Source organism: Papio anubis, chromosome 3, assembly GCF_008728515.1.
Source record: "Papio anubis isolate 15944 chromosome 3, Panubis1.0, whole genome shotgun sequence".
Classification (NCBI taxonomy): domain Eukaryota; kingdom Metazoa; phylum Chordata; class Mammalia; order Primates; family Cercopithecidae; genus Papio; species Papio anubis.
Genome location: NC_044978.1, coordinates 24192270 through 24216716, shown reverse-complemented (window position 1 = coordinate 24216716; position 24447 = coordinate 24192270). Strand labels below are relative to the sequence as shown.

Below are 24447 nucleotides of genomic sequence, written 5' to 3'. Positions count from 1 at the left end.
AACTGGTTTTCTCATTCTTAAGTTAGATTAAATTAAGAAAAACCTTTTTTAAGCATTTTGAAACTATGATAATGGAATGTTGATATTAATGGATTTTCTTTTTAATTCCCAAACAGAGCAACATTTTACAGATGTCGTACTTAGTGAAGAATTTCTCAATCTTGGCATTGAACAAGTGTGCAGCTTAATCTCAAGCGACAAACTTACCATTTCTTCAGAAGAAAAGGTAAGGATATTTTTCTTTTCCCAGTGTACAATGATGTTTCCCTTTTTTTATTTATTTTTTTAATTGCACATTTTTGTGTAGCTTTGTGATCCTGTATGTGTAGTGACAGCCAGTGATGTTTCATCTGAAAGTTAAGAAACTCAGCTAATTACTTCAGGAAAAGATTCCAGGAGAAAAAAAAGAACCTCAGGACTTGTTGATTATCTATGTAAATTACTCTGTGTCTTCACTTCGTGGGAGATTCCCTAAATTTTTAGCCATTACAATTTTGTACTTGACCTCCACAGCAAGAGCTTGCACACATTAAACTATCTGAAACAAATGCTTTTTTGGAAAGCAGTTTCTTCCTACAACTCGATGCCTATAGGAATTATGATGTGACCATAATGTTTGTCACTAAAGTAGTTTCACTGTCTTCTGAGTTGAAAGAGGTTACCTAGGATGGTGAAGTTTTGGTAGTTCTAGACTGAACATTCTTGATTGTCACCTTCCTTTAGATTGGTTCTCTGTGACATAATACCTCACCCCTGCCAGTCCGTTCAGCCTCCCTGCCTCCCTCCCTCTCTCCCTCCCTCCCTGTCTCCCTCTCTCCCTCTCTCTGTGCAGCTACTGCTTCTGGTTGTAGTCTTTTGTCTCTCCACATTTTAGATTACCTTTGTCATCCACCTGCACTTTTCATATAGTTGGAGAGAGAAGCTCCTTTTAGTGGGCTGGTTTTCTTTGGTTGGGTTTTGTAGCACGTGGGAATCAGAGCACAAAAGCTGTACTTAGAGGAAATGAAACTTGAGTTTCTCCTTTGTGTGCTTTGCATTTCAAGTTGTGTAAATTCTGATTCTCTTTCTCAAGGATATTCATTTCACCTGGAGGTAAAAGACACATTTACTTTAATATTTACAGTATTAAAAAATGTGAAAGCATTTGTGACATATATAGTCTTAGCATCCTAGAACTACAGAGGAAGATGACATTACTTTCACACTTAATAGACATGTATTGAGTGCCTACCATGTACCAGACACTGCCATGGGCTCCTAGAGAAGAGAACATTAGCAAAATAGAATTTGTTACTCATAGACTAGTGGGACAACCAGTAGAGTAAATAATTGATTACAGAATGCTGTAAAGGGTGCCTTAGAAGAATTTAACCTTTCCAGGAATGGGATAGGGATGGGGATGGTAGTTCAGCTTGGTTCAGATGTATATTTCAAGTCTTTTAAAAATGAGTCTGAGTTTGCCAGAGAAATAGGGATGGGTGGGAATGCAGAGGGCATTCCAGGTAAAAGAAGCAGAATATACAAATATAAAGAGGTGTGAAAGAATAATTGTATTCAATGTATTCAGTATAATGGGAGTTTAGAATGTGATACATTGGTGGAAGATAAAATGGGAAGATGATATAATAAAATATCTTCTCAGCTATGTTAAAGAAAATTAACTATATTGTAGTGATTAGCCTTAAAGGGGTTTTAAGCAAGAGGAGAAAACCGTGCTAAAACCTGCATTATAGAAATATCATGAGGGCTGTTCTGGTTTTCTGCTGCTACTCAAGTCATTGCCAAATGTAAAAGCATAAACAACAGCCATTTTATTATGCTAACAATTCTATGGTCAGAATTCATGCAGAACAGTAGGGACAGCTTGTCTCTGCTCCACAGTGTCTGAGGCCTCAGCTAAGGTGACCCAGATGCCTGGAGATATCTGGCATGGTTCTACTGGAGCCATACATCTGGAGCTTCAGTTCTGCACATGGCATCTTATGGGTCTGTGATGTCCAAGGTGGCTCCTCCACTCGCTTCTGTCTGGCTCTGGGGCTCAGGGTTGATTGGTTTCTCTCTAGGTCTCCCTTCTCTCCCCTCCTTTCTTCTCTGTAACTTGCATGGGTTTCTCATGGGGTGGTGGTTTCAATAGCCAGACTTCTTATATGACATTTGGATTCCTTCAGATGAGCATTTCAAGAGAGCAGAGTAGAAGTAATGAGGCTCCTTAAGACCTACCTTCAGAAATCACACACTGTCACTTCCTCTACACTCTACTGGTTACACAGGGCCAGCTTAGATTCAGTGTGGAAGGTTACTATATAAGGGTATGGATCTGGGAGATGTGGTTTATTAGGAGGCTATCTTTGGAGACGAGCTGTCATGGTGGTGGTGGGCAGTATGGACCAAAAATGAGGTGAGGGCCAGATGAGAGGGTGTTGAAGTCATACCAGTGAGCAGTAGGTTCTGATGTGGGATGATAGAAGCAGGGGGGAGAGAAGACAGAACTGAGAAATATTAGATAGAATTGCCAGGAGGCCGACTATCTTGTTCACTTAATCTCTGGCACCTGGCACGTAGAGACACTCGATAAATACTTGTTGACAGAATGAATTAAAGAGGGGTGTTATTTTAATGTGCATTATTTTTAGTTTCTTGCTTTATTCCTGGATCAAAATAACCTATTTTTGGTCTCAGTTATCCATTTGCATTTTGTCAAACATTTCCTGCAAACCTTTAAAGATTATTAAGTGATATATTCATCAGTTGAGAAGGAAATTATGTAGACAGTGTCTTCATATTAGCTTATTAGCTTTCTCACAATTATGTATTATAAATAATAATGCCCTTATTTTTTAATTTGTAGAAAAAATTTTCAAAATACTACATTTTAGTATATTATGCTATTTCAGAGCTGAGTTGATCTATTATACAAACCTTCAATTTATGTGTATGGTCTAATATTTGTTTGTAAACCTGAAGGAAAAGCCAAACATGAATTGTTTCTAAGGGTACATGATTTTCATTCCAGAATATCACTTTGCTTTATTATTTTGGGTAAATAATAAAAAAAAAGAACAGAAAAGAAATGGGGTGAATGGCTTTGTAAGTACGTTGCAAGTCAGGATTTTGAAAACATTTGAGCTGTGAATTAAACTTGGATGTCTTAGCAAGAGTTATATATAAAATGTAGTCTCATATTTTATCCAGCTGTCTTGGTACACAACTCATTTCTTGTTTTTTCTTCTCCTATATTTTCTGCAAGGTATTTGAAGCAGTAATAGCATGGGTGAACCATGACAAGGATGTGAGGCAAGAGTTTATGGCCCGACTGATGGAACATGTACGGTTACCTTTGCTTCCTCGGGAATATTTAGTTCAGGTAAATGCATATGCAAAACATACGAATCCACACAGCACCATGTCACTGGACTGACAGCATGTAGATACCTGTCAAGCAGTGATAAGAGCTGTAGAATGCAGATGTGTGGAGTACAGGACAGAAGACAGTAAAGGACCCTGCAGGCTGGAGTGCAGTGGCATCATCTCAGCTCACCTCAACCTCCACCTCCCGGTGATTCTTGTACCTCTGCCTACTGAGTAGCTGGGACTACAGGTGCATGCTACAACCCCAGCTAATTTTTGTATTTTTAGTAGAGATGGGGTTTTGCCCTGTTGGCTATGCTGGTCTCGAACTCCTGACCTCAAGTGATCTACCCGCCTCAGCCTCCCAAAGTACTGGGATTACAGGCGTTGTGAGCCACCGTGCCCAGCCGCCATTCCCCATTCTTAGCAATTTGCTTTTGCCGCTATTTTTGATTTGGGTAAGCAAGTACTAGCGCTTATCAAGGTAGTATTTGTGGTCGTTTAAATACATGTAAATAAATGTCCCTGTGGCTGTCACTGCTTTGCATCTTCTTTACTGTTTTTTTCTTTTGGTAGTCTCTTCTGATTCCCCTGCAGACCTGGAATTTTGAGGTCTGACCCAAATACTGTTTAATTTTACTTTGTAATTTAATAGTGGCATGCATTTGATTTCTGTCTTTATTTCTAAACTGAGGGAAAACATTATTTGAAATAAATATGAATAAATGATTCTTTAGTGGTCTCCAAATAATTTTAAATTTGTTTTTTTTTTTTTGTTAGAATCCCACTAGGAACATTTCAGCATTATTTTAATAATTGAAACTATTGAAAGAATCATTTATTAAGAAATTAGATTTGAACATTTTAGGCTTTCTTGAAACCTCATTACTTTTTGTGATCCATGTAATCATGGGTCTTCTGGTATTAAGAAAATGATCCAAAAGGCCGGGCACGGTCAGTGGCTCACGCCTGTAATCCCAGCACTTTGGGAGGCTGAGGCAGGCAGATCGCGTGAGGCCAGGTGTTCGAGACCAGCCTGGCTAATGTGGCGAAACCCCATCTTTACTAAAAATACAAAAAACTAGCCAGACGTGGTGGCAGGTGCCCATAGTCCCAGCTACTCAAGAAGGTGAGAGAGGAGAATTGCTTGAACCTGGCAGGTGGAGTTTGCCGGGATTGCGCCACTGAACTCCAGCCTGGGCGACAGAGTGAGACTCTGACTCCAACAAGAAAAAGAAAAGAAAACAAACCCCAAAGCCTGTCCTGCATTTGAGGTCAGGCTAGGCAGCACAAGATTTATAGGTACATTGCTTTAAGGTATTTCTAATCTCTTTTTGGGATATTTTACTTGCCCACTTATGTTTGAAAAAGGTATCATTAACTTATTAGTATTGTCTTCTCCTGAAGGATGCATTTATCTAAATTTTGTTTCTTGTTTTGCTTACTTTTTGGTTTAAAGGTTAAAGATTAACAGGTGGATATAATATCTAAAGAGTTTGTCATATTCCATAGCTAACACTGAAGTTTATCATTTTTCATTGCAGTTCTTTTTATTACGTATGTATGTTTTTCTCTGCAGGCCAGATACTTGAGCATTTTTTGGTTTTATTTATTTTTCTCTTAGTTGTATTTATAAACTTTCCTCATTTACTTTTAGACTAAACTAAAGGATATTGTTACTGCTTTTTTCCCCTCCTTTACTCTTTTTCTTTGGCAATTTAATTATGAAATAGCCCTACCCTCAGGGGGTGTGTCTGATTTCTTGTTACAGAGGGTTGAAGAGGAAGCATTGGTCAAGAATAGCAGTGCTTGCAAAGATTACCTCATTGAAGCAATGAAGTATCATTTGCTGCCAACAGAGCAGCGTATATTAATGAAGAGTGTCCGGACCCGGCTGAGGACACCCATGAACCTTCCCAAAGTAGGATCTGTTGCTCATGCTTGTTATTCATGCGAAAGGCTTATAGTGAAGCTGTTAGTACTCTGCTTATTTGAATTTCCATGATTTATTATTTGTTTTAGTTTCCCTTCAAGAGAAAATGTGCCTAAGAATGCATTGTAGTGTTTGTAATTCAACCTCTATTGATTTTATATGTTAAGGGTGGGGATTGTTTGGTCTATTTAATTTTTATAAACTGCATGATGTCACTCTTCTAGAACAGAAGACAACTGGTTTTTGTCCCCTCTGAGTTTTATTAGCTCTAATTATAGTAGAAAACTCTAATTATAGTCCAAAAAAAATCAGACCAGGTAGAAAGATTTCTCTGTAGGCCAGGGGCGCTGTGGTTCATGCCTGTAATCCCAGCACTTTGGGAGACCGAGACCGGCGGATCACCTGAGGTCAGGAGTTTGAGACCAGCCTGGCCAACATCGTGAAACCATGTCTCTACTAAAAATACAAAAATTATCCATGTGTGGTGGCAGGTGCCTGTAATCTCTGCTACTCAAGAGGCTGAGGCAGAGAATCACCTGAACCCAGGAGCTGGAGGTTGCAGTGAGCCGAGATTGTGCCACTGCACTCCAGTCTGGGCAACAGTGCAACAGGCTCTGTCTCAAAAAAAAAAAAAAGAAAGATTTCTTTGTAAGCTAGGTATTTATTTAATAACTGAAGACCCCATGGTTTCACGGAATTACACATTAGAACTACGGATAATAAAATAGCTTGTTCATTTCATCTCATTGCAGTTCCCTGTTGTATACCATCTGATGGTTCCCTGCACATCATGTGTAGCCGCTTCAGCGTACATTCCTATGTCTTCCCATGTCTCTTGTGTTCATGTTTTCCTATGTGAATGTTTATACTCTACCTTGGTCTTTTTAGCTGTGGCCATTCATGTTTTACCAATTCAGTTTTTCTTGTGAAATAACCCCTCATTTCTGTCTCTGTTGGCAATTCCTTCTGCTCTGTTTACATCTTTATAGTACGACCAATACTTTAAGCACCATTTTGTGCGTGGTCTCATCAGAATGATTCATAATATAAAGACTTTATTTATGTATTTATTTTTAACTCTTGTGTATGTTTTGGGCAATGCTGGATTAAGAAATAAGAATCTCTTCTCTCTTGTTTTCTTATATCGTCTTTAGTTATTACTCTCTCCTTTCCATTGGATTATGTTTTTTAAATTCTTTCACTTTAATACTTGTATTTAATATTTTTCTAAGTTTTACTTTGGAGTCTACATTTTTAATTGCTGCAAATCTATATTGGTATTGTTTTTCTGTTTTGCCTATTACTAACAACAGTTCTCAATTTAAAACTAACTGCAGATTTGCCAGGGTGCTGTTGACTTATTTTTCTAGATCATTAGTAAATACTTTAATTTAGAATTGATCTCAGAACTCTCTTGGTGACATCTTGTTAGAAATACCCAGCCACTGACACAGTCTGCAGAAAGTTTCATTCTGTATGATTATGTTTATTATCTAAGCCAGAATAAGTAATTTGGCATATAACATCTGATGAGGTTGAGGATCAAATGGATTCAAATTTGGCCTGACTTTCTAAACATCCTTCTGTGTGTTATTTTATCGGCCCCTAGAAGTTCAAATGCTTTTCTCAAAATCTTGTTAATTTTTACTCAGAATTATTATCACTTAACAAAGTGCATTTACAAGGCATTCACTTCCTATCCTGGTTTGAAAATTGGTGTTTACTTTCTTTAAATTTTCTGATCCATCCTCAGTTCTCTGAGATTTTTCAGAAATAATTGTAAGTGGCTTAGTAAGTACATTAGCTCGTTCCCTTAATACCTCGGTATTCATGCTGGGTCTGCTGATTTTATACATGTTTACAGTTTTCAAATACCCTTACACCTACTTTTATAAGTACCCATCTTTTAAGTCTTCATTAATTCATATTTGTCCATCTTTTTTGGTGTCAGTTTTTGTTCTTACAAAATAATCCATTTATAAAAATTGCTCAGTCTTGACAGTAAATTCTAAGGTTGCCATATTTTATTTTACTGTTTTAATGTTAATCTTTGCAACTTCCTTCTAAATAATGTGCTATATCTTTAATACTTTTTAAATACTTCATATTTGTAAAAAAGAATTTCTTCTTGTGTATTTCTTCTTCTGGCATCTTCAGACTTTCCTATATTTAGCTATGCTGCAGAGACCTTTAGAGTGAAAATGATTTCTGGAATAAACACGTCATTTTGATTTCTGGAATAAACATGTCATTTTTGAAACCTTCTAGAGTTCTCGGTAAAAGCCTATCAAGTACTTACTTTCTCTTTTGTGGTGGTGTGTTTACATTGTTTACGTTGTTTCTGGGCTTCTCTGGTTGTGGTTTTGGAGTAGGACTCCTGTAGCTGTGTTATACTTTTAGATTTCTCAGTTCTCTAGCTGTTATTTTGTGGTAGGTATGTGGGTTCCTGGAGGTTCTCTTTCATTCTGCTGTATCAGGGTGGTGGGAGGGGCAGCAGACCTGCTGGATAGCAGTGAGCAGCCCTGTTGCTTTGACTTTGCATGTTACTTGTATGACCCCTTCTCAGTGTATTTGTTTATCCACACATATTTTCAAAAAGGTGCTGGTGATGAACGATTTTCCAACATCACTGTTTGTCATTTTAGAGTTGTTATGTTCAGATTAAGTCTAAGGAGTTGGGTAAGAATGAAGCAAAGATTAATTGCTTATGCTTATTATTTCATAGTAATGATGCCTTTTATCATCGTAATAGTGAGTCAAATTAAACAAAATGTGGTAGTTGTGCTGAAGAAATTACAAGGTTTTGATAATATTTTACCGTGAGAGTGAATTAGTACTTTTTATATTAGGTTCTGATTTTTAATTTGCATGAATGATTCTTTTCATATCTCAGACATTAGTTTTGGCTTCTCAATAAACAGATTGTGTAAGGCATCCTTGGATTTGTACATCATAAAAATTATGTATGTTTTGCTTCTTTTGTATTTTGTTAGCTTTTCTCTTTGGAATCTGTATTTTTATAAGTGCTGTCATATTTCTGGGTATATATTATATTTTAAAAATATTTTTACTCAGCATATTTATTGAAATTTTCGGTTAGAAACAAATTTTCAGGAGTTAATTTTCAACTAACATTTATTTAATAGGTAAAGAAAATAAAAAGAACAAAGTTTAATTGACCTACATTTCAGGATGACTACTGAATTTGCTTAACCTTCTACCCCTTGCCCTCTTCAAATATGTTACATTTAACTTTTCCTTACAAAAGGTCTTATTTTCTTGTTCCTTCATAGCATAATTAGTATGGTGTTTTCTCAAATATCTGTGTCTTTTACAGATAACTGGGGTGTCAGCATTATGAGCAACTCTTTTGGTAGCCACACAATGGTTTATGACACAGTCTCTTGGTTTTATATAAATATTCCTGCCTTCTTGTCCCCCCATTGCACATTCTCCTTGTCTCCTTTATCCCTGATTCCTGGAGATCCAAATCCTCACCCCATTTACCTCTTTTGGGTGAGTAAAGGACAGATATTACCACTGTTCTCTGTATGTAATAGCACAGTTTTCCTTTTATCTTCATTTTAATGTGTAAAAGTGAACTATTGCATGGAAATGGAAATCTTATATTCAAACTTTGAGGATTATGAAATCTATAACTGAGTATTATTTCCCAAAAAGTTTAAAAAGTGTTCCATTCTGAAATTTTAGAAAAATTAGTCTTCATCATATATATCATCTAAGACTCTTTCAACTGTTGTCTCTTGGGCAGTTTTGAAGTTTTGAACATAACCCCTAAATACAAGGTTTATCTTAACATGCATCCCAGTTCTGTGATTTTTACAACGTTGCTCCCGCACTTTTTTTGGGTGGTCAGAGGTGAGGGTATTGTGTATTTTCTTTCTTAATTATGTTTATTTTATTTACTTATTTTTTGAGATAGAGTCTCACTCATTCACCCAGGCTGGAGTGCATTAGCACAGTCTCAGCTCACTGCAACCTCCGCCTTCCAGGTTCAAGCAATTCTCATGCCTCAGCCTCCCGAGTAGCTGGGATTACAGGCGCATGCTACCACGCCTGGCTAATTTTTGTATTTTTGGTAGAGATGGGGTTTCACCATCTGGGCCAGGCTGGTCTTGAACTCCTGATCTCAAGCGATCCACCTGCATTGGCCTCCCAAAGTGCTGGGATTACAGGAGTGAGCTACCGTGCCTGGCCAACCCAAATGTTGTTGGTTGGTTGTTTGTGAGACAGAGTCTCACTCTGTTGCCCAGGCTGGAGTGTAGTGGTTGGTGCAATCTCAGCTCACTGCAACTTCCACCTCCTGGGTTCAAGTGATTCCCATGCCTCAGCCTCCCTAGTAGCTGGGATTACAGTTGTGCACCATCATGCCCTGCCAATTTTTAATTTTTGTTATTTTTTTGTGGAGAAAGGGGCCTTGCTGTTAACAGGCTGGTCTTGAACTCTTGAGCTCATGATCTGCCTGCTACAGCCTCCCAAAATGCTGGGATTACAGACGTGAGCCACCACACCAGGCCAATTTTGTTTCTTTGAATTCAACACTAGAAGAAACAGGCCTGAAAAAAATTATATAGTTGGTTTATGTTCCGTCTTCTTTTAAGACTTTTAAAATTAATTCTGCTCTCCAGTTACCAAAAACTAAAATGTGCTTCTTTTTGGAAACTTGGGATTTGCTCTCTGATTCAGGAATCATTTTTTTCTATGTACCCATCTTTCTTTAATTCTAAGTACAGGTAGCTCCATTGCCTAGTCAAGGTTGCAAATTTCCCCTTTTTGTGTATCTGAGTTACTCCGTATTCTGTTTGTTTTTATTTTTTGTTTCTTTCTAACATCTGTTTTTCCAATCATTATCTCATCTTTTCATGAAGGTCCTTGCCATTCTTTACAATTTTTGATTTGAGACATCATTAATGTTTACATTATTCTGATTTGACGGCTGTATTTTCACTGTTGCCAGAGAGTGTCTGTGTATACTCAGTAAAAGACAGACACATTGATTTCTAAATTCTATCCATTTAGCAAGACCGTAGATCAGGTTCCAGGAAGCTTTCACTAAATTACGGCAGCTTTTCATTTTCTGATCAGCAGTAGCAATTACGTCTATACTAATCACATAATTTTTTGATCATATCTAATTGTGTATTGTTCTTGAGTTACTTCATAAGTCTTGTCTCAGTGACATCTATAAAGTCTTGAAGGGTAGAGACCATGTCTTATATTTCTTATGTATAACACCTGACATAGTTCTGGACACATATAGATGGTAGGCATTTAGTAAATAGTTGTTGGATTGAATTGAGGGAGTTTATAGACCTCATTTGTTCTCAAAAGTAGACTGTAATGTATTTGTTCATTATGATATCTAGCATTTCCATTACCTGTCCTGTTAGGTTGTTTTATTTGTGGGGCATCAGGAAAGGTCTCTTTACTGGAGATTCGTGAATCTGTGCTCTTGTGAGCTCCAATTCAATTACCCCTCCTTTTTCAATCATTTTTTTCCTTCTTCTGTCTTTCTTTTAATACTTATTGTCCTTTTCACCTCACCTACACAGTAACATATGTTTCATTTCTATCTTCTCTCCTGGATTGTGGAGATCTAATGCCTGGTCATTGCAAAACCAGGATCTAGTTTATAGCAAGCCCTATGACATACTGCAGCCTTGCCAGTAATGACTGCCTGCCGTTTTTTGGCTTAAATAACTCATTTTGCTTGAAGGATCAGAAACTTATTTTAGTTTTTGAAGTCCTTATTTTTGACTAAATGTGTTGGATGATAGAATTGTAGTTCTAACATGTGCCCCCTTTGTTGATATTTGTGAAATGTTGGTTAGATGGTTGTATTTACCAGCTCACCCTACCATCTTCATCCTAACACTTCCCACACCAGTGTCTTTGTAGGACATTTTAAATCCTGAATATGTAATAATCATTTGTTCAAGTGCTTACATTTCTGCCCTTGCAGTTGATGGTGGTGGTTGGGGGCCAAGCACCAAAGGCTATCCGGAGTGTGGAATGCTATGACTTTAAAGAAGAAAGGTGGCACCAAGTAGCAGAGTTGCCTTCCAGGAGGTGCAGGGCAGGTAAGCATGATGCATCACAGTCAATTCTCTACTCCTGGGTCATTGAGAGCTTCTTTTTCAGGTCTCATTTTATTAATTAGAAAAATCTCTATCAAAAAAACTGAGTAAAATAGCTATGTAGTTAAACAATAATTCAGGGGCCTCGTACACCTCTCAAGACACTGATGGGATAGCTACTCTGTCTCCGTCTTTACATACCTTTCTGATTGTTTAGTGTAAGGTGGAGGATCTAGTAATTTGCTGGATATTTCCTAGTTACCTTTGCCTGAAGTGTTAAGAGGGGAATTCTTTAGGTTGGGGCCCTTAGTTGTAGGAGATTCCCTCAGTTTATAAGGTACTGTTAAGTCCCTCAGTTATAAGGCATAATTGCCTTCTTCAAGGCATCTGTTTTACAAACATTTGTTGAAATAGACTTTCATTTAGCCAAAGCTGTGATCAAAAGAAGCAGTTATTATTCAAACTCAGGATTTTTCCTGGGACTTAAACTTGGATCCATAATTTCTGTCTCCCATAGCGAAATGAGTTCTGTATGTAATGGAACATTCTATGATGGTAGCACTTTAACAATACATCTTGGAGATTGTTACTTACCAGCATATCTGGAGTTACCTCATTCAGTAAGAGCTGTCTAGTGTTTTATTTTGGTCTGGACATAGTTTTTACTAGTTTTTAAATAGAGCATTAAAAATGTTTTTAATCTTAATGTTATTATAAACAGTGCTACAACAAATCTCTTATACATACGTCATTGTGTATATATGCTAATATATTTTGGCAGGATAAAACTCTAAAACTAGACTTACTGATTCAAAAGATGTCTTAAGAGGATATACCAATTATTACTCCCACTAACAGTAAAATATGAAGGTGCCAGTTTCCCTAAACTCCTGACAGTACTTTGTAATTAAATGTTTTGAGCTTTGCCAATCTGGTGGGTGAAAAATGCCTTAATTTGTACTTATGTAATTTGTACTTATGAGGAAAGTTAAATAGCTTTCTCTCTGAATTGTCAGTTCATGATTTTTGCCATTTTAATAGTTTTATTGATGTCACAGGTACAGTTATATGTTAAGGAAAGTAGCCTTTGTGTCTGTGATGTCTAGTGTGAATATTTATTTGTATTAATCGTTTATCTTTTGACTTTGTGCTATTTTTGCCATGTAAAAACTTTATCTTTTAATGTAGTCCTGTACCAAAGTTTTGTGTCTCTGGACTTAAAAATTTGTCTCTTGCATAGAAAGCCATATGCCAAAATTATCTATATGTGTGTGTGAGTGTGTGTATACACACACAAACATATTTTTAAAAAACTTTATGTTGGGCCAGGCGCAGTGGATCATGCCTGTAATCCCAGCGCTTTGGGAGGCCAAGGTGGGCGGATCACAAAGTCAGGAGCTCGAGACCAGCCTGGCCGACATGGTGAAACCCCTTCTCTACTAAAAATACAAAAAATAGCCGGGTATGGTGGCAGGCGCCTGTAATACCAGCTACTCAGGAGGCTGAAGCAGGAGAATCGCTTGAATCCAGGAGGCGAAGGTTGCAGTGAGCTGAGACCTCACCACTGCACTCCAGCCTAGGCAGCTCCGTCTCAAAAAAAAAAACAAAAAAACTTTCTGTTGCAATAATTTTACTTACAGAAGAGTTGCAAAGATAGAACAAAGAATTCTGGTATATTCTTTCCCTAGTGTTAACATCTTACTGTGATACAGTTATCAAAACTAGAAATTAGCATTGGCATATTAATAGTAACTGAAATACAGACTTCATTCATATTTACCATTTTTTCCATTGATTCCCTTATGCTGTTCCAGGATCCTACTTTGCTTTTAGTTGTCATATCTTCTTACCTGAGATAGTCCCAGAGTCTTTTCTTATGTTTTATGCCCTTAATTTTTTGAAGAGGACTGGTCAGATATTTTGAAGAATATCTCTCAAGCTGGATTTGTCTGATATTTTCCCACGGTTAAATTGACTTAGTATGATTATTTCTTGTGAGGGTTGTAACCTTGTTCTCTTGGTTAAGGTGGTATCTGCCAGGTTTCTACCCTATGACAAAAGTATATTTTGAAAACATTTGTTGTTCTAGTACCTTTACAGTTTTATTTCTAAATACATCTCTCTCTCTTAAGATATCTGGGCTGTATTTTAGTCTAAGATGTAAGGTATAGACTTTGGCTTTTAAGGGCTAGTCAGTTGTCCAAATACCCCTTATTGACTTATCCGTCTCCATTCATTTGATGAAATGCTGCCTTTATCATGTATTAGATTTCCACATTTACTTGGTTGTATTCTAAATTTTCTGTTCTCTTCCATTGATTTGTCTTGCCTATCCATGCATCAAGACATAGCCACTTTTAGTTACTGTGCTTTATAATATGTTTTACTATGTTGTGAAACTAGTGATAGGACTCCTGTCTTCTTTTATATCCTTCAGTAGATTTTTAACACTTTCTTCCAATGGTCCTCTGTGTTTCTTGGCAAGTTTATTTTTAGGTATTTTATCTTTCTTGTTACTACTGGAAATGGAGTTTTGTATGCCATTTACTAACTGATTTCTTAATTCATATCTGATTCCTATTATAGTTCCCTTTACTTTGGGGCCATATGTCATTTGACTCAATTTATTGCAAAATGTATTATTTACTTATTGGATAACTATGAATACATTTTATCTTCATCATGCCCTCTTCCCTCTCCCTCCTTCAGATTAGAACCAATGTCCTTAGCTGTGCAAACTTGGCCAAATTTTAATAAACTGTGTAATTAAACTTCTGGGCACTTCAGTTGCCTTATATTTCTTTTAGTTCAGTCCCTTCTCCAGACCCAGAACCTTTGGTGGGGGGCACTTCATAGATTGATTCATTTATTTTCTTCTTCTTCTGTGACCTAAAATTCCCTAAAACTTGGTAAGCATACTACATTACTTCTAAGAGATGGCATATTTGTTGTGTTATTTTGTGTGTAGAGAAAGGAAAATGAAAATTGCAATGGGCAAAATTTCCACAATGAACATTCCCTGGAGTTAGTTATGATTTGGGGATACAGGATTGTTTTATGCTGAAACATGCTGCCTGCTATGTTGCTGCTCACTAGTCTCCAGGCCCTCTTAGGAGGTCTATTAAATTCTGTGCTAGCAGGGGGCCAAAACAGGCAACTTCATTTGAACTGGAAAGGTCTTGTTGCCATATGGAGGACTGCATTTCCATGTATTTTTAAGGGGGTGGGGGAATAAAGCACCAGAGGGTAAGACAATAAGGGGTAGAGGTGCATCTCTTGCCTGATGACATCTGTAAAACATTGAGCTCATCAAACATATCTGGTGATTCCAGTTCTCCCTACAGGGATTCAGAGAACTGTGAGCCACATTGCCTGCCCTCAGGCTGGCACAGGAACATAAACATTATAGAACTAAAAACAATAAAAATTTGAACAATTTAAAGTAATTATATTATAGACTCTACATTTATTAAACCTTAAGTGCACTATATAGATGTTATTTTCTGTAGGGGTTCAGGAGGTGGACTAATCCCTTTTAGGCTAAAGTGGACAGGGAAGGCATCACAGAGAATGTGGAACTTTAACTGAGGATTCAGAGTTAAAGAGAACAGAGTGGATGGTGATAGGAGCCTGTCCGATTAGGACAGCAGCATGAAAAGTTGAGAAAAGTGAAAAGATGGTTGAAACCTGAGTCTAGCAGTCCCGTTTCTCCATTCACTGATTCCATAATATCTGTTTAGCCCAGGGATCAGCAGACTTTCTCTTGAAGGACTAGAGAGTAAGTATTTTAGGCTTTGTGGTTATATGGTCTCTGTCATAGCTTCTTATCTACTGCTATAGTGCAAAACCAGCCATATAGAAGTGAATAGGTGGGACAGTGTTCCAATAAAACTATATTTATGGATGGTGACATTTGAATTTCATATAGCTTTTTACAAGTCATGAAATATTATTCTTCTTTTGGTGGTTTTTTAGCCATTTAAAAATATAAAAACCATGCTTAGCTTATGGGTTCTACAGAAATAGTCCGGTGGACCAGATTTAGCCTGTAGGCTGTAAATTTGCCGACCTCTGATTTAGCCCACTAACGTGATAAACTAGGAGTACGTTATGCAAATAAATTGTAAGTGTATAGAGTTTCATTCTAAGAATATCCACTAGAAGATCCAAAATTGAAAGCTATGGGAGGTGAGTACAGGTTCGAGTAGTTGGAAAATAATGGCTCATTATTTAAGCTTGTAAATTGATATTTGAAAAAAAATAAGAGTCAAAATGGTACTTTAGCCCGTGCCATTGCATCTTTTAATAACCTTAGAAAGAAGGCTGGGCGCAGTGGCTCACGCCTGTAATCCCAGCACCTTGGGAAGCCAAGGTGAGCTGATCACGAGGTCAGGAGAGCGAGACTACAGTGAAACCCCGTCTCTACTAAAAATACAAAAAATTAGTCGGGCATGGTGGCAGGCACCTGTAGTCCCAGCTACTCGGGAGGCTGAGGCAGGAGAATGGCGTGAACCGGGGAGGTGGAGCTTGCAGTGAACTGAGATCACGCCACTGCACTCCAGCCTGGGCAACAGAGTGAGACTCCATCTCAAAAAAAAAAATAATAATAATAACCTTAGAAAGACAGACAATTTAGTGATTGGATGTTCTTGCAAATGAATAGCATTTTCAAGGATTTATTTAATCAGGCTCCTCCTAAGAGTAGCATGTTCTGACAACAGCTATAGACTTATTAGAAAGCAATCTTTGGATATTGGTGGTAGTCGAGTTGCACGTTGATCTGTAAATGCTGTACTCCTTTTGCAGGCATGGTCTACATGGCTGGACTTGTTTTTGCTGTTGGTGGCTTTAATGGTTCATTAAGAGTTCGTACTGTAGATTCCTACGACCCTGTGAAGGACCAGTGGACCAGCGTTGCTAACATGAGAGACCGGAGAAGCACTTTGGGAGCTGCTGTGTTAAATGGATTGTTATACGCTGTGGGAGGCTTTGATGGGAGTACAGGTAATTTCCTTTTCATCTCTTCTAAAATTGCTGCTAAAATTAACGTAGTAGTCATGTTTATGGAATAAACCGTGGCATCATTAGGGCATATGTGAGGTTTTAACTGGTATTTAAAGATAAATTTAAAATTGTATCAAGAATTTCCTTACATGATATGAGTGCGGAGTATATAAATTTTCTTTCATATGAATCAGTATCAGTCATCACGTTTTAAAAGCTTATAAATGTCAGTAGCTTAGGTAGGAGCCTTCTGGAAAACAAGCTGTTCCTGTTTTTCATGTAATTGATGTGTTTACATTCTGCCATTTTCTTCTCTTAATTTTAGCCCGATGTTACATACCTGAAGTATTTTTCCATATATATGAACTATTGACTTTTTTTAGAGAAGGAAATGAAGACTTGTGTTTTATTATAGGTCTATCATCTGTGGAAGCGTACAACATAAAGTCTAATGAGTGGTTTCATGTTGCTCCCATGAACACAAGGAGGAGCAGCGTTGGTGTGGGTGTTGTTGGAGGTAGGTGCTGACAGTTCTTTCAGGTACATATGGCTTTTTGATCCTTGAGAGTGATTCTTCCAATAATCAGAACATTAGTTTTCTGAATGGGCAAGCTAATTATCATTTTAAAAAGAAAAGTCGTAATTACTGTAAAATTTCAATTATCCTCTTTTCAAAACTAGCTTCTCTATATAAATCAACCTATGTAAGGCCTTTTCTCTCCCTCTCCATCCCCCTCCCTTTATCCTCCTCCTTTCTGTGTGTGTGTGTGTGTGTGTGTGTGTGTGTGTTTGACTTATATAACTGTGTGTGTTTGACTTATATAACAGCAGTCCCCAACCTTTTTGGCACTGGGGACCAGTTTTGTGGAAGACAGTTTTTCCACGGACAGGGGTGGGTTGTGGGGATGGTTTTGGGATGAAACTGTTCCACCTCAGATCATCAGGCATTACTGTGTCATAAGGAGCGCACAACCTAGGTTCCTCACATGTGCATTTCAAGATAGGGTTTGCACTTCTGTGAGAATCTAATGCCTCTGCTGATCTGACAGGAAGCAGAGCTCAGCCGTAATACTCGCTCACCTGTCACTCACCTCCTGTTGTGCAGCCCCGTTCCTAACAGGTTCCAGACAGGTGCTGGTCCATGGCCTGTGGTTTGGGGACTGCTGCTATGTAAGACTGTCAGCTGATTTTAATACAATTGTTTGGGGGAACAATTCAGGTGACATAAATGTGTAATTTTGTATCTGGAGAAGGGCTGTTTAACATTTAAGGGATAGATTGCCACAGTTATTTATTTATATCCTACTTTGTCTCCCAACAGAAGTTAAGGAAGGCTCTAAGTATTATTTTTTGATATATATTTTTTTAATTGACTTGGGAAAATTTGCAGGTTTCCACCCCCTCCTCATCATGGGTGTAATTCTCTGCACTTAGAAAAAAACACTTTATTGAGATATAATCCACGTACCATACAATTCACCCATTTCGTGTATACAGTTCATTGTGCATCCATCACTACAATTCATTTTAAAACATTTTTATTATCCTCTAAAAGCAATCCTGCTTCCCTTAGCTCTTACTCCTATCCTACCCAACCTTCAGCAACTGCTAGTCTGCTTTCTATCACTTAGAGATTTGCCTCTTCTGAACATTTTAGTTGTACGGTATGTGATCTTTGGTGACTCACTTCTTTCGCTTAGGGTGATGTTTTCAAGATTTATTTATACTGAGGCATTTTTTAGTACTTCATGCCTTTTTATTGCCAAGTAATATTGCATTGCATTCTGATATTAATTTTTGATTTAACCATTTTTCCAATTTCCTAAGATAACTTTGGTATTTAATTCTGTCTTACAGGATGTTGTTCACTTATCAAATAGTGTTACCTAAAGATATAATGAGTGTGCTTTCTATTTTATCAGATTATTGAGGAAAGTATAAAATTAACATCATCTGTACCCTGCAGATTTTCATAATATGATTTAATTACTCCATCTGTCACCATTAGGCAAGACCATAATATAGTTCATAAAAATCAGAGCACTTTACGGGGAAACTCTACTGCCATGAGGGAAAATATATTAATATTTTCTAGCTTGAAAAAATAGTGTTTTTTGTTTGTTTGTTTTTTAATACATTTGGCTTTCTTTGTGATTTTATGCGTAGGTTTGCTCTATGCTGTAGGAGGTTATGATGGAGCGTCACGTCAGTGTCTTAGCACAGTAGAATGCTATAATGCTACAACAAATGAGTGGAGCTATATAGCAGAAATGAGCACCAGGCGGAGTGGAGCAGGTACATGTGAACCTGTTTTAGCAATTGAAGCACAAAAATGATGGAAAATAGTTAAAGTAAAATGATTCAGTGGCATCACTTTACATTATCTGAAAATATATGATATGCTGATTCTAATGGCACTGCTAAATGTCTTTTGAATTGTGCAGTTAATGGGAGTAATTACAAAGTAATTTTACTTTACAATTTAATGTCAAAGTGCTATAGACATTTCTGTTTCATTTATATATTCACATTGTTAGCACTCCTTTTCGTTTCTGTTTTTAGTGCTTATTGGGAAACTTGCTTAATAATCAAATCTTTTCATGTATATTTCTTAAAATTTTGTGCTTTAATTCGGGGTTATTTTATTATGGATATTTTTTTCAAAAGGATTACATTAAAGGACTTTTTCCCTCCCTGTGTTTCACCTACATATTATTAATATTTTTATTCTGTTTGACATGCCTCTTTTTTCAGAATAAAAGTTTGTTGAGATGCTTATTTAATCATCAATTCTATTGATTTCCATTTCTTAAATTGTAGGCTATAGTATCAGCTTGCTTTTATTATGAATTATAACTTCAAAAGTTTTAGTTACAGTTAAATAAACATATTAGTTAAATAAACCTAATATGATATAAATCTCTTGTTCTTTTTGCCCCTCTATTTGGCTGGTTATGTTTTATAGGTGTTGGTGTGTTAAACAATTTATTGTATGCTGTCGGAGGTCATGATGGCCCTTTAGTACGAAAAAGTGTTGAAGTGTATGATCCTACCACTAATGCATGGAGACAGGTTGCAGATATGAACATGTGCAGAAGAAATGCAGGTATCTGTCAGTTTAAGGTTATAAAACTTACGTTGAATTTTATTTTAAGTTTCACTAGTATCACTGTGTATTTCCATTGTTCTTTTACTGATTCTTTTACCCTGATAGGCTTTGAACTCTTTAAAGGCAGAAACTTACGTAATAATCCTGTAAAGTGAATGCCTGCCACAGTCTCTGGAACATAACAGGTTGTTGTGACACGTCAGTAAACTTATTTCTACTAGCTGCTACTTTTTGGTGATAAACTTGGAGACTAATTAGGAATAGACCCTTCATTTGATACTTGAATTCATTCATTCTTACACCAAATATTTTTTAGTGCCTACTATGTATCTATCACATACTGGAGATCCTACTTCTCAGGAAATTTAGCCTAGTTGAGTAAATATTTATACTAGGTTAAAAAACTAGTTGGTTATCTAAATCTAGAGGGGAAGTCTGCAGAGGTAACCCTAGCTTAATACAGTTCAGGATTTCCAGGAAAATGGAAAAACTAAAGCAACAACAACAACAAATAATTTTAAGAAAGTAGAGAACTTTAAGATTAGGGAAATAACCACTTAAAAAGAAGAATCAAGGAAGGGAAATACAAGTGGAAAATAGACTCAAGATAGCTACATAGCCTTTCAGGAAATGCTAGGATTCTTCAAAATGCCATTATCTTCATGTCATTTCTCATAGTGTAAAATAAGTTCCTGGTGAGTCTCAAACTTACTGTACACCATGGGACACCCCTCCTCCATCAGCACGCATCTTAGTTTCTCTTTAAAGAAGTGTGATTACTAAGAAAGACTAAGTATGTGGAACTGCAGATACTGTTAGCCACAGACCAGAATTTATAATTAATTCTGTCTGGCCTTGCACGTCATCTGGTCAGTTGTATTTAGTCATCAGTTCGCTCGATGGTAAGACCCTCAAATCTGGGTCCTTAGTGGAATAAGTGACTCCAGTACACATTAAGTTAGAAAGCCATGGTGATTTGTGCAAGTGTCCTTCCTGGATTAGGAAACTTAGTTGCAATTTGAGCTTTTAATGAATATTTTCTTAAAGGTTAGAATAATCTTATTTTTTCTCTATATGTGCTTATTGTTTTCATATCAAAAATTACTCATTTCTTTTAGGTAGAAGAAAAAAGAGATAATTTGTATTTATAGAGCTATAATGATAGGTCTATCATTATAGAGCTGTTCTTCAAAAAATTGTGTGGGAAAGGGTAGGATTTAGGAAAAAGACTTAAGTCTGTTGAAAAGTTGTTTCATACTTTGACTTAGACAACATTACTTGAGTTTATTTGATAATAAGGAAGAGAGAGAAATCTGAAAGCTACCTTTTCAGTTTTTCCTTCTCAATCAATTATGTTTATTTTCTATGCAAATAACAGAACTTGAATTATTTACTTCTATAATTTACAAGATACAATATAATCCAATTGAGCATATATTTTAAAATTATTTAAGTTCATAAGAATATTTAAAATCTCACCCTCATTCCATATTCCTGGTAATCTGAAAAAAACTTCTAATAAGATCTGTTCAGCTCTTCCTTTTTAATAACCTAGGCTCAGGACCTCATCCAAGCACCTAAATTACTGGGAAGAAAGAACTAAGCTGGCAAAGAGTGGAGGACACGTATTCAATGTTAAATGGGGAGAGGTGAAAGCATCCATATAAATTTGAAATAGCAAGCAGCTTACCAGCCAAATTTCAAAAGTTTTCATAAGTATGGTAAATTATGACACCAAGAGTGGAGTAAAAATGAAATAAACTTGAATTAGATGATTATATATAGACTTTTAATACCTAGCACGTCTGTAATAGGTTCTCAATATGAATTTGATTGTGTTGAAGTAAACTGAATAAACTGGAACCATCAAACACTGCAGGAAAGTGCATCCTTTTGGCAAAGTGATTTGGCTCCGATCGCCTAAAAGGAATCTGGTGTTGTGAGTTAGTGGGTTAGTAAAATTGATGTCTTCTGAATATATAGCTAATATATTCAAATGGATGTGTGGACCAACCTCCCTTTCTGCAGTGGGATGCTCTTTAATCTGTGAGCCCCTCGTAGATATAATTGGGAAAACTCTTTAGGACGATATAATCTCCTTGTTCATGCCTTCCATCATAGCAGGGCCATTTTTGAGATCATTTTTTCTCTCACAGTCCTATGTTGTCCATCAACAGACTGAAATACAGTGTTGCATACACATATACCTACTGTATGGAGCTTGTGTGGCAGCAGCATTTGCCTTTTAAGTATTTGAACAACTTAAAATGGTATGAGTTTTTTTCCTACAAAGTTTTGTAGATTTGGGCAGCATTCTTCTGGATTCTTTGATGCCCTCTAGTACAAGTTCATAGTAGCACTGAACTTTTTATAAGATATTAAATGTACTTTAAAAAATTACATTGAATTAGCTTTTTAAAAGCATTTACCATTTGACTCAGCAGTTTTCTTTCTAATAATTTATATTAGGAAAAATTGCTCAAGTATTCAAAACAATATTCAGGGGATCTTTGTTCATTGCAACATCATTGATAACAGCAAAAAAATCAAAATTACTTAAATATCCATCTAAAAAATGATTAAATAAACTACGATGATATCATACATAAACATTACATTTATTAACTTGAGGAACTGTCCAAAGTATGTTGGTTGGCCAGGGTGGGTAAGTTATTTAATAAAGTAGCATGTGTAGTGTGAGCTACTTTGGGGTTAAAAAAGAAAGTATCTGAGTATATATGTGTAAAGAAAAGTTAGCCAGAGTAGAGATCAAAATTTTAATGGTCATTATTCTAAGTGACATAAGGTTGGAGGTCATCTTTTTTTCTTTATACTTTTCTAGATATTTTGAATTTTTGCAAAGAAAATAGTTATTTTAATACATAAATAATATTCTCTTCTTTAAAGGGAGATGAACTAGCTAACCATTTAGTGTGATAATTAAAATTAAGAATATTTTTACCTTCTACTAACATATATTTTCTTAGGATTCCCTAAGTAGCTGACTTTGACTTTTTATTTAAAAAAAATAAATAAAATGAGGGTCAAAATAGTTTCCAACCTATAATGTTGTGAAAATTAAGTACAATAATGCATATATAAAGTAACTACTGCATAAATGACAATCAGTAGGAGCTTAGAAGTGGTATTATAGTCTCCTAATAAAGAAAGAATTCTTCTTCTTTTTTTTTTTTTTTTTGGGAGACGGAGTCTCGCTCTGTTGCCCAGGCTGGAGGGCAGTGGTGTGGTCTTGGCTCACTGCAACCTCTGCCTCCTGGGTTCAAGTGATTCTCTTGCTTCAGCCTCTTGGAGTAGCTAGGACCACAGGCACACTCCACCATGCCTGGCTGATTTTTGTATTTTTAGTAGAGATGGGGTTTCGCCATGTTGCCCAGGCTGGTCTCGAACTCTCGTGACATCAAGTGATCTGCCCACCTTGGCCTTCCAAAGTGCCAGGATTACAGGTGTGAGCCATGGTGCCTGGCTATCCTAAAATAAAAAGAATTCTTTACATGCTCACTATTTTCTCGCCTCCTTTCAAAGAAATTAGTGTCTCTGGATTACCTCACTAAACATGTACAGGGATACTCATATTCATCCAACTTTTTTAAATAATCGTTTTCTCTCTGTGTAATTTTTTAAAGGAGTTTGTGCAGTTAATGGTCTGTTATATGTTGTTGGAGGGGACGATGGTTCCTGTAACTTGGCGTCAGTAGAATATTATAACCCAACAACCGATAAATGGACAGTTGTGTCATCGTGTATGAGCACAGGGAGAAGTTATGCAGGTAACTGGTCTCTAAAGTCAATTATCATACGAAAAGATGACCTCATTATGGTTTTTATATTAACAAAGTTTTTCTGTTATAAGAATAAAGTCTTTTCTGAAGGTATAGTTTATATCTTACTCTTAAGATGATTAACATTGGTTGTGTATATTCTGAAATAAAGCACCAGTATACTTTTGTCATTCTGCAGTCATTTGTATTCAAAATCCCAAGTCTTTGATATACAAAATCATATAATAAAATTTAACGTAGCTAAAATCTGTATGCAGAGAAGAAGAATTCACTATGTGGCAAGGCTTTAATTCCTGAGATGTCCGAGAAATAGGATAGGATTCCTATGTCTCCCCGTGGTGCGGCTCCATGAGACAGTATTATAGTGAGGCTGTGGAATAATTTTTCTTTCTTAAGCATAGTACTGGTTGAGTTATAAAATGTGATTTTTTGTTCCATTCTCTTAGTAAGATAAATTATAATTTTAATAAATTTTATCGTGAATCTTTAAATTGTTTTCAGTGATATTTATCTGGCTTTTAATAGTATAATATTTCTGTAACCAAATTGATCCAATAGCGGAGGAAGAAAATGTCTGAACTAATTAACCATCACTGTTGCTTATGTATCATTCAAAACAGCACTTAGAAGAACTATGTACAGTAGAATTCCAATATAACATGGCTGAATACTAGATTAATTTTTAAAACAACTTCATTGAGGTATAAACTGACAGAATACGTAGCGTACAGTTGACCCTTGGACAACACAGGTTTGAACTGTGTATGTCCACTTATATGTGGATATTTTTTGAAAAATAATTATGTTGGAAAAATTTTTTTGGAGATTTGTAACAGTTTGAAAAAACTCAGATGAACTGCATAACCTAGAAATATTGAAAAAATTAAGATTATGAACACATAATAGATGTAGATATTAGTCTGTTTTATCATTTACTACAAAATATCCAAAAATCTATTACAAAAAGTTAAAATTTATCAAAACGTATGCACACAAACTCTTACAAGAACAAACACCTACAAACCATAGATGGTGTCATTCACAGTCCAGAGAAATGTGAACAAACCACAAAGATACAATATTAAATCATAACTGCATGAAATTAACTGTAGTATGTTACTGTACTACTCTAATAATTTTATAGCCGTCTCCTGT

At 36.4% G+C, this 24447-nt stretch overlaps 1 protein-coding gene across 6 annotated transcripts in view; it reads left to right on the top strand.

The window, feature by feature from the left end:
- The window catches only part of KLHL2 (kelch like family member 2), a 113728-nt gene that overhangs the window by 85295 nt on the left and 3986 nt on the right, over nucleotides 1-24447 (top strand). For 3 of the 6 annotated variants that reach the window (XM_021938923.2, XM_021938926.2, XM_021938927.2), the window contains 9 exons: nucleotides 117-226; nucleotides 3248-3364; nucleotides 5120-5269; nucleotides 11265-11382; nucleotides 16186-16383; nucleotides 16799-16900; nucleotides 18550-18678; nucleotides 19349-19489; nucleotides 23137-23280. In XM_021938923.2, the coding sequence (XP_021794615.1) occupies nucleotides 117-226; nucleotides 3248-3364; nucleotides 5120-5269; nucleotides 11265-11382; nucleotides 16186-16383; nucleotides 16799-16900; nucleotides 18550-18678; nucleotides 19349-19489; nucleotides 23137-23280 (1209 nt within the window). Of the gene's footprint in view, nucleotides 1-116; nucleotides 227-3247; nucleotides 3365-5119; nucleotides 5270-11264; nucleotides 11383-16185; nucleotides 16384-16798; nucleotides 16901-18549; nucleotides 18679-19348; nucleotides 19490-21047; nucleotides 22669-23136; nucleotides 23281-24447 lie in introns of those variants that run through there. The other 3 variants (XR_002522291.2, XM_021938924.2, XM_021938925.2) reach the window with 2 other exon arrangements.